The sequence below is a fragment of the Lactuca saligna genome, chromosome 2 (assembly GCF_052625555.1).
Source record: "Lactuca saligna cultivar CGN05327 chromosome 2, ASM5262555v1, whole genome shotgun sequence".
In the NCBI taxonomy this organism is placed as follows: Eukaryota; Viridiplantae; Streptophyta; class Magnoliopsida; order Asterales; family Asteraceae; genus Lactuca; species Lactuca saligna.
Window position 1 is genome coordinate 180410571 of NC_136418.1, and position 9706 is coordinate 180420276.

At 35.4% G+C, this 9706-nt stretch overlaps 1 protein-coding gene and 1 long non-coding RNA gene across 3 annotated transcripts; one reads left to right on the forward strand and one right to left on the reverse strand.

Moving 5' to 3' along the window:
- Positions 1-419: 419 nt before the first annotated feature.
- On the forward strand, positions 420-8341 carry LOC145028374 (uncharacterized). Of its 2 annotated transcripts, none has more exons than XR_013675988.1 (5): positions 420-444; positions 863-3296; positions 7036-7736; positions 7820-8026; positions 8125-8341. It is a non-coding gene; the product is annotated as an uncharacterized LOC145028374 (long non-coding RNA). The 2 variants fall into 2 exon arrangements; XR_013675987.1 differs by lacking the exon at positions 420-444 and adding an exon at positions 453-733.
- On the reverse strand, positions 1587-4200 carry LOC145028373 (laccase-12-like). The gene is made up of 6 exons (XM_078977055.1): positions 4009-4200; positions 3749-3900; positions 3408-3652; positions 3188-3316; positions 2115-3071; positions 1587-1980 (listed from the first exon to the last, which is right to left on the reverse strand). Exons 1-6 carry the CDS (start codon positions 4102-4104, stop codon positions 1850-1852), a joined length of 1710 nt encoding a protein of 569 aa, XP_078833181.1. The 5' UTR covers positions 4105-4200; the 3' UTR covers positions 1587-1849.
- Positions 8342-9706: the final 1365 nt, after the last annotated feature.

Consider the following 9706-nt stretch of genomic DNA (forward strand, 5'->3'; position numbering starts at 1 on the left):
TTCAATGAAAGCGATTTCAATTTTACTTATTTTCAAAATTGTAATTCAATTCACTATTTTTTCTCTAAATCTTTAGTCTTTTGTTTTGGTTTAAAGATTCAAGAAGGTTGCCAACGTCATTATCCATTGTTTCGACTTGGGACTCGTGCTTTTGTTTATGGGTCTTCAATTGGAACTTTTTTGTATTAGATATTTATGGGTCATCAATCGGAACTTTTTTGTTTATGGGACATTAATTCGTGTTCTATTTTTGTTATTTCATTTTGTATTACTTTTAAACTTGTACTTTTTTTTAATTAGTTTGTACTTACAGATATACAAATAGTTGTATTAGGTAGTTAGGTTTGGTATTGCAGTACCTGTACTACATTTATTTATATAGTCCTCATTTTGTGGTCCTTGAGATGCATTCAATTGATAAAATGTTCAATTCACACTTTTCGGGTATATAATTCTTTGCTTCTCTTTTATACTGTAGTTAAGTTTGAGATCATAATCTAAAATCGCATAGGATGCAACTCACGAAGCTTACCCCTTTTTTTCTGGAGTTGTTTCTCGATATAAAATCATCTACACAACAAGTTTTAGCTTTCTTCTTAATTGTGGTGATCCCCTTATTTCTGACAGCCAAACATGATTAGTGATTTCAAATTTTATACATTTTCTGATATATTCCATGGTTGTTTTAGTGATTAGCTAGCCCTTTACACACAGAAGGGAAAAAGTTAAACATGTAATGCTGTCACTATCTTTTCTAAAGTTTTAGATGCTGATTATGAGAATTCTCTCTAGTTTTTTAAATTCACTTAATATCTTGACTTTATCATCGGTGTATTATTCTTATTTCATTTCTTTCTTGTAGGTATTATCCATTGAGGAGTGATGCCGACCTAGCGGGGGGAATCATGCATTTATGTTTTTAGAGGGATCGACTAAAAAGACACGTTACCATATAAACAACCTAATTAATTTTTGAAATATTTTTATTGGTTGAAATTATATTATTTTTCAAAAAAAAAAAAAATTATAAGTACTTTATAAGTTGACTTTGATCGAGTTACTTAAGGGGTTTTACCCAAATGGAGGGCACACATGGTAAGTTTCCAAAGGGGATTTACGTATTTTTAGTCCAAAAAACGTTTTCTATGTCTAGTTATGGACGTTTTTGTTTTTAACTTATAAAATTTTGAGTTTTGTTTTTTAGTTTTTGTTTTTGGCCTATGGCCTTTTTGAGGTCATTTAAAAGGGGCCATTTAAAATTATATATCTTATTTAAGTTGGAAATCAGTATCTATTTTATGAAAACTTATTTTTCTTCACAATTTTTGTGTACCTGAAACCAGATTTTAAACCTCATTATTTGTTGAATCAATTGTTTTTGTTTGCATTCTGCATCAACGAGAGATCCCAAAAAGCATTGTCGACGGACTTTGTGAACACAGGTTTTTGGCTATGCAATCTATAATGTAGACTCTCCGTGGGGTGTTACCCTATTAATTGGTCACTATAATATAGAATAAAATGGATGAGCAATCATGTATACAAGGATGGCAAAATGCATGAATCGTAAAATTTGAAAGTGATCATAATACCGAAATAATGATGATCTTATTGCATTCGAAAACAACGTATACAGGTATATATGTTAATATATATGTTTAATAGTCTTTGAATCTAAAATACAATATGATTCGTGTATTCTAAGCTCTTCACCTTCTTCCGTTGGCGAAGCTGGCTCTCAGAAATGCCATAATTAACAGAAGAAAAACAAAATGAGAGTATCCCAAATATTCCCCAATGTGGGGCAATACAACAAATTAATTTTCTTGAGAATGCTATAATTTTAATTTTAACAGACTGGCAAGTCTGCTGGTGCTTTCTGTAATTTCTGGGATACTTCCGGCCCATCTTCTACTAACAACACCATCGCCAAACCCCACCCGATGTGAACATCCAAGTGACAGTGCATAATCCAGGAACCTGAGGAATGCAAAACATGAAAGTAATTAAGGGAGATATATAGCTATAGTTCTAGAATATATGATCAAGTTTTTTTTTTTATTTTTTCTTTTTATTTTAATTAACTTCATAATTGATTCCCGTTCTTAATTCACCTGGATTATCAGCAACAAATCTAATGACTGCCCACCCACTGACAGGTAAACTAGCGGTATTTCTTAGAGGTGGATCCACGAGGTTGAATTTAGATGTGTCGGTTGCTGGATTGAAGTTTCCAAATCCTTCTGCAATTATGTAGAAATCATATCCATGAAGATGGATTGGGTGGTTCTCGGCCGTTGAGATGTTTGTACCTTGCAAAACAATCTGCACCGTTTCTCCATATTTTAACTTGTACACCTTTGTGCCTCGTATAGGTTGCCATAGAGACTGGGGTACATTACCAGTGTAATCAAAGGTCACCGGAGGATTCGCCGGAAAGTCAGTTGTGAAAACTCCGGGAACGCCGAGGTGATGTGCTTGGAGGATGGTGAAATTGGATGGGAGCACAAAAGATACGTTGTTCATGCTCGCAGTGAATCGAGTCCTGTTTGGCGCCTGACACGTACTGGCCGGTGCTGTAGGTGGGCATTGAAGTATTCCAAGGCCGGCAGTAATAAACATATTGACGTCGATGTCGGTGGGAACCTTCACTTTTTTCGGGCTCCGGAAGCTGGTGCTGAAGGAGGTGGCGGTGGCGGTGTCATTATAAGCTGGGAGAGAAGGCATAACGGGCTTTGAAGACACACCCTTTGCCGGACATGGGGCGGTTTTGTACTCCAAAATGGCGGTTGTGGTAGTGTTGTCGAACGGAACTCCCTGTGCACTGGCGTAAGCTCGTCCGGCAATGTAGTATCGAGCTGGTGGTTGGTCGGCTTTGATGAGTACATCAGTGGTTTGGCCTGGTCCGAGCATGAGCACCGAAGTGGTGAAGGGTTTCACGTAGGATGCATCCGCCCCCACGACGATGAACTTGTGGTTAGCTATCGTGAAGAAAAGCTGCTGATTTAAACCGGCATTGATCACCCTCATTAGGTTCGTCTCTCCTGAATCCACTGGAACTATGACAGTATCTACATTATCCAAAAAAGCAGATCGTGTTACTTAATTAATTAACATATATGTATCAAGATTCATCAACTTATTAAAAGCCCACTTTTTTTTTTTCTGAGTTATATATGAAGCAAACCTTTTCTGGAGCAGTTATAGAGATCGCCAGGTTGACCATTGATGGTAAACGCATCAGAAATATTCGGACCTCCTCCTGTTCTCATGGCTTCCCTTATAACATCGAGCGGGTTAGCATTCCACCATTCACCTGATCATCATCGTAGCTTATTATATATTTCAATCACGCGAATTAATATACATTTGTATCTTATTAATTAATTAGTGGATAAGTAGCATACCAAGAACCATGACTGATTCACGTTTTGGCTTTTGAAACGGATATGAATCTCCTTGTTTAGGGCGAATAACAAGAGCACCATAAACAGTGGCTCTGACCCACGAGCTATGCGCATGCCACCATAGCGTTCCTTCTTGCCCTGAAATTGTGAACCTGTAGGTGTAACTCCCTCCTGGTCTTATCGGACATTGAGTGATGAACTCGGGTCCATCTGCCCATGCTGTTGTTATTTGTCTAACACCGTGCCTGAACAGTTAATATATCAGAAAAACAAATTATTTTAGATCATCTATGTGGTTATTCTTATATATGCATGCATGCATGGGGTTACATATATAGTACCAATGAATGGTGACGTTATCTTTAGCTCTATTGACGACATTTATCACCAAACTATCACCATTGTTCACTTCCAAGGTCGGTCCTGGTAATTGCCCATTCACCGTCATAACAGTCTGGGTTTTGCACAGGCGTGTCACTTTCGTTTCTTGAACCTGATCCCATAAGAATATCGTTAATTAGTATATATGTACATCGATCAACACATATAGCAACAAAAATATACATATATATATGTAGTAAATGTGACGAAATAAACGTACGACGAAGTCATGATAGTGAGTTTTTGCATATGCCAAAGAGACTATGCTCGAAAACAGAAGTAACACGCTGGTTAAGGTTCGCCCCATTGTCACCATATTGTCGGAGTTTTGGGTGTTCTTTTTTGTTGTAAAGGTGGTGTGTATGCAAATATTGAACCAGGAGAAGTTAGAGATTACTTGTGGAATAGGGAGAGAGAAGAGTTAATTATATAGAGAAGAAGAAATAGAGATAGTTGCTTGAAGTTGGCAAAGTAGGTTTTGATTTTGGGGCTTGGGGTGCTGGTCAATTCACAAAGGCAAAATTGTTCAACCTGAGTTGGTGCACCCACTGACCTATCACAATGCGATCAAAGTTTTCCATGATGCTTGCTTCATAAGCCTTCTTTCCTGTCTTTTAATTATTAATTAAGTTATTAAACGCCTTTACTTTCTTTAGTCGACTATTCTGGCATGTTTGGAATTGAGTGTTTGGCAGCGTTTGCGAGCTTCTAGCTTCTAGCGTTTGACGAAACGCTCCGTTTTAAACAGAAAGCATTGTTTGACATAACAAGCTTCTAACGTTTAATTTAAACAAAATGTTCCAAATCTAAATGCTACTTCATATAGCGTTTAACAAAATGCTACAAACTACAAGTTACCCGTTATAAACTACCCGTTATCAGCAGAAACTATGTGGCTTGCTCGGCTTTATGTTATTAAAAGATAGAACTTTATAAGAATGGTAGGGCATATATATTTCTTCATGCAGTTAAATGAGTATTTACTAAAATAAATCGTGGTTTTATATATTTTTTTTTGTTTCCACGTTTACATTTTAAGAAATGTAAATTCGTATGCTTTGAAAATTAAAAATCTCTCTATGACTTTGTAGACAATTGTTCAACGTTGTAAATTGGATTATGAAGCTTTCATGGTTTACAAAATTTACTAAAAGAGAGGCACATGTTGACTTTGACGCTAGTTAGGTCAAGGTTTTAAATTTAGTAAAATGTAATTTCTACGTTTTGATATTTTATTATATGTATAAGAAAGACAACACTACGTCTTGTAAGAAAAACAAAAAATTTCTCGTGATGTTGTGTCTTTCTATTTAATGGAGAGGTAGAAGTTGTACAAACATTTGAGCAACCCCAAAATAGTCATTCACTTGACAACCGACACATGGATATCCTCATGTAGGGATGAAAATTTGGCCCGAAAATCCAAACCGAACCGAAACCCGAATCGAACCGAACCGAATTAGGTCCGAATAAGCAATTCGATTCGGTTTTCGGGTATCTATATGAGGCTTATTCGGTTTTCGGGTTATTCGGTTCGGGTTACCCGAATAAGGGCTTATTCGGGCCAAATGGACCGAACCGAATTTTAAAAGTCACATTTTTCCCCTTGATCGATAGCTTATTCAGTCTTATACTCTTGTGTTCTATCGATCATAACCCAATACCCACGTAACCTGGAAACAAAAAAAATCAATGCAATTGATCCCACTAGCGTAATACACCAAATCAACAACATGAATATTTGATCGATCGAGAGTTTTTCTCATCCCTATTTGCGAGTTGCGGCTGATGCCTTGATCGATCTACTGCCTTGAATGTTAATCTGTGTTTATATTCTTAGTACACAAATTCTAACTCTTTTTGCACCTTTGAAACAATTATATATACCTTGTATTATTTTTATTTAAGAAATTTGTTTCTTTAAAAGATTTGTTATGAAATCATAAACTACAAAAGTCATACAAAATACAATAGTTATAATCATATTGTAAATGTTATTTGGGTTATTTGGGTTATTCGGGTTATACAATCATAATAGGTCATTAATCATCTTATACATGTTATTTGGGTTATTCGGGCCGAAACCGAACCGAACCAAATAAAACTCGAATCGAACCGACCCCGTATTGCTTATTTGATTCGGTTTTCTGTTCATACAATTACCCTTATTCGGTTCTCGGGTTATTTTGGTTCGGTTCGGTTCTGGCCCGAATAACATCCCTATCCTCATGTCAAAAGATAAATTATATGGTTGTCACAGCCCACTTCATTACCGAAGATTTTGTCATGCACAAAAGGTTAGTCAACTTTAGAGAGGTTGATACTCACAAATCTGAAGACATGGCCCGGGAGTTGTTAATTTGCATAAATGAGTGGGTGGATGAAGAATGTCATGACGATGACAGTTGAGAATGTCAAGACAAATGACGCGGCAATCAACATCATTGTGAAAAAAATATCGGGTATTTACGAGAATGGCAAACATTTTCACATTAGGTGTATGACTCATATCATAAACATAGTTGTGAAAATGCTGTTAAAACACGAAGTTTATCATGTAAAAAACCTACAAGATGTGGTAAAATACATTAGAACCTTCCCGCAACGGATCAAGACCTTTAAACAAGCCATGAAGGATGTGGCTGTAGAAAGTCAAAGGTTTTTGTGTGGTGAAACTCCAACAAGGTGGAACTCTACCTTTGAATTGCTAAGATCAGCATACGATGTGAAAGACGCATTTCTCGAATATAGCCATCAACGTAAATAAAATCAAATATATTTCAGCACTAAAAAATAGGAATATTTACTTCTTTAGCAATCTGTCCAAATTTTGAATTGGGCATAACTCACTCAATTTAAATTGTTTTGATCTGAATCTTTTTCCTACATGTAGATTAGGATTTGTAGTTGAGTTTAGAATATAAAAACGCTTGATTTGGTTAAAAATTAAATGAGTTACAAGCCCCGCAAGGAAGGGTGTCAAAGTTGATTTTTTTTTTCTAACAACAATAAAACGTAATCTGATTTTGTTGTTCAAATGTGCATAACTCATTCAATTTAACTTGTTTTGACCTGAATCTTGTTTCTATATGTAGATTAGGATTTGTAGTTGAATTTAGACTATAAAAATGCTTGATTTGGTTAAAAATTGAATGAGTTACAAACCCCACAAGGAAGGGTGTGAAATCTGAATTTTTTTTTCTAACAGCAATAAAACGTAATCTAATTTTGTTGTTCTTTTTTGTAGATCCAATGTTTCATAAAACTGTGGGAAGGGTACCATCACATTCAGATTTTGAGATGATTAAAAAGATGATGGAGTTCCTTGAGAAGTTTAAGAAGAAAACTGAAAAAGTTTTGTGTTCAACAAAGCCTATCTTCCATACGTATACCCGGGAGATCCTAGACATAGAGCAACATCTTAGGAAACATGAAACCAACCCGGATTTATGTTTATGGTACCGGATATGAAAGATAAATATGACAAATATTGGGGTCACTATGATACTATAAGTGATTATGTCTTCTTTGCGACATTGTTAGATCCTCAATGCAAGTCAAAGTTTATGAAAGTTGTTTTTACCCAAATGCTTAAAGCCAAGAACATAGATAAAAAGATGTCCGCTGATGAGATAGAATCCAAAGCACGTGCAAAGGTTATTGATATCGAATGCAAATTGGACAAGTTTTTCAATGCATACTTGGAAAGGTCAAACATGACCTCATCGTCTCAACAAGAAACTCCCGAAGAAGTTGTTAATTTTTATGACGAAAACGAATTCTTTGGAAGCTATATGACTTCGGGAAGTTTCCTCTCGACTTCGTCAGAAAGTCAATTGCAACGATACTTAAACGAGGACCCAATCTGATTTGACAAATGATATGATATCCTCACACGGTGGAAAAATAACGCGGTGTGGTTCCCGATCGTTGCTCGAATGGTAAGAGGTATCGACCTTCTTTTACTCTAATTTTCATTTTTAACTTATAAATTCGTGTCGTGTATAATACACTAATTTGTTTATTAATAGATATTTTGGGGATGCAAATTTCCACCGTAGCATCCGAATCCACATTCAGTAACGGTCGTCGAGTAAGTACCGACTACCATACTAATTTGTCCATTGTGATTGTGGAGGCATTGATATGCACTCAAGATTGGCTAAGAAAGAGTAGCTTGCCTATATATGACTACGACGAAGTGCATGATGTGTTAGCTGACGATGACCTCGCTATCGGTAATACACTAATACTTGTTACATCTTATTTTTAACAACTTATTAGTATTTGTTACATTTTAGTAAGTAATAACATTTTTCTTTTGTATTATATATAGACATTGTGGATGCTATACACAACTTGAAGCTAACGGGGAAAGGATCGGGGAATTAGTCAAAATGTCAAATAATTGTTGGAATCCACATATTAGACTTTGTTTTTTTTTTGTTGGTGAAACTTGAAAGTATATTTTGAATGTTGAAAGTGTATTTTGAATATTGAATGTTTGAATGTTGGATACTTAATAACATAACTTTGACGACATCCACGTTTAATTTGCTTGTAATAATTTAAATAAAAGATCCATGGTGTTGTGTTTGAAAAAATCATGTCAAGGCAACGAAAGGGTACGCATCATATGACCACCCCTAATCGTTTATTAAAATGTTGATTATTTACTAGTATTTAAACATCCACTTCTTCACAACCAACCAATAAAACGCAAAGTAATTTAGTCATTGGATTCATCAAAATTTATTCGTTGGATACATCAAAATTTAGCCGATTCCAAAATCGAAAAACCAGCAAAAACCGGACCCAGAACCGGAACCGGTAGAACCGCCGGGCCGGTTCGACTCTTCATTTTGGCCGAAGCCGGTTCCCCGGTTTGGGTCGGTTCGGTTCTTTTGCTCATCCCTATTAAATACAATGTTATTCAATCACTAAGCTAATATTTCAAGGACTGAATACCAGTCTCAGATACAGTGTCATTCAGTCTCTAACCAGGTTTCTTAGGGACTACATATCAATTTCGGATACAATGACATTTAGTCTCTAACTTGATTTTCCAGTGATTGAATATTAGTCTAGGTTGCAATGTCATTTAGTCCTTAACATGGTTCTTTGTGATTGTATATCAGTCTAAGATTCAATGCTATTCAGTCCCTAACATGAATTTTTAATGACTGAATATTAGTTTCTGATACAATGTCATTGAGTCCCTAACATGCTTTTTCAATGATTGAATATCAGTCTAAAATGAAATATCATTTGGTCCCTAACCATTTTTTAGTGACTAGATATCAAACTCATATTCAATATCATTTTAGTATTAATAACTAGTTGTAAGTGCTATAGTTTTAGACTAAATATACTGAAAACAGAAGATGTATTGTAATCTAGACATCATTTCCAAATTAAAACAATAAACAAAAAAAAAGTCTAAGCAGTGTGTCAATAGTAAAACCATATCTGAAAAAAGTTCTAACTTTTAAATAAAGGTCATGATTGTTACTCATGATCTGATATGTTTGTCATGTCATCATATGCACGAAATCCTTCTTTATCAGGTGGGCATAATATGTTTTGAGAATATGGGAACTGGGAGATCATAAATTGAAGCATCTTTTCACATTTCTCCTCGCTTTGTTTCACTTTTTTTTTTGTTTTCTCGAACATCTTTTTCGAGTGCAGTAACTTTATTTTTCAAAGCCATTTCATCCGTTAAGGCTGATTGAGACATTTCCGCTGCTGATAAGATATATAGATCTTTTTTCCTCATAATAGGTCCACTTGAAGCCTCCCATCCAGATAGTAATATTTTATGTTTGGCACAACCGGTTTTAATGGCTTTTTTCTCAATTTCATATTCCATTTCTGAATAATGCATATTCCTGCGGAAACTAATTTGGTACATTCAT

Excerpts from the sequence above, each read along its gene's own strand:
- LOC145028373 (XM_078977055.1), bottom strand. The coding sequence starts at position 4,104 with ATGGTGACAATGGGGCGAACCTTAACCAGCGTGTTACTTCTGTTTTCG. Across the intron at positions 3,317-3,407 it reads TGAATCAGTCATGGTTCTTG|GTGAATGGTGGAATGCTAAC; the intron begins GTATGCTACTTA and ends GATGATGATCAG. Across the intron at positions 1,981-2,114 it reads ATTTGTTGCTGATAATCCAG|GTTCCTGGATTATGCACTGT; the intron begins GTGAATTAAGAA and ends TGCATTCCTCAG.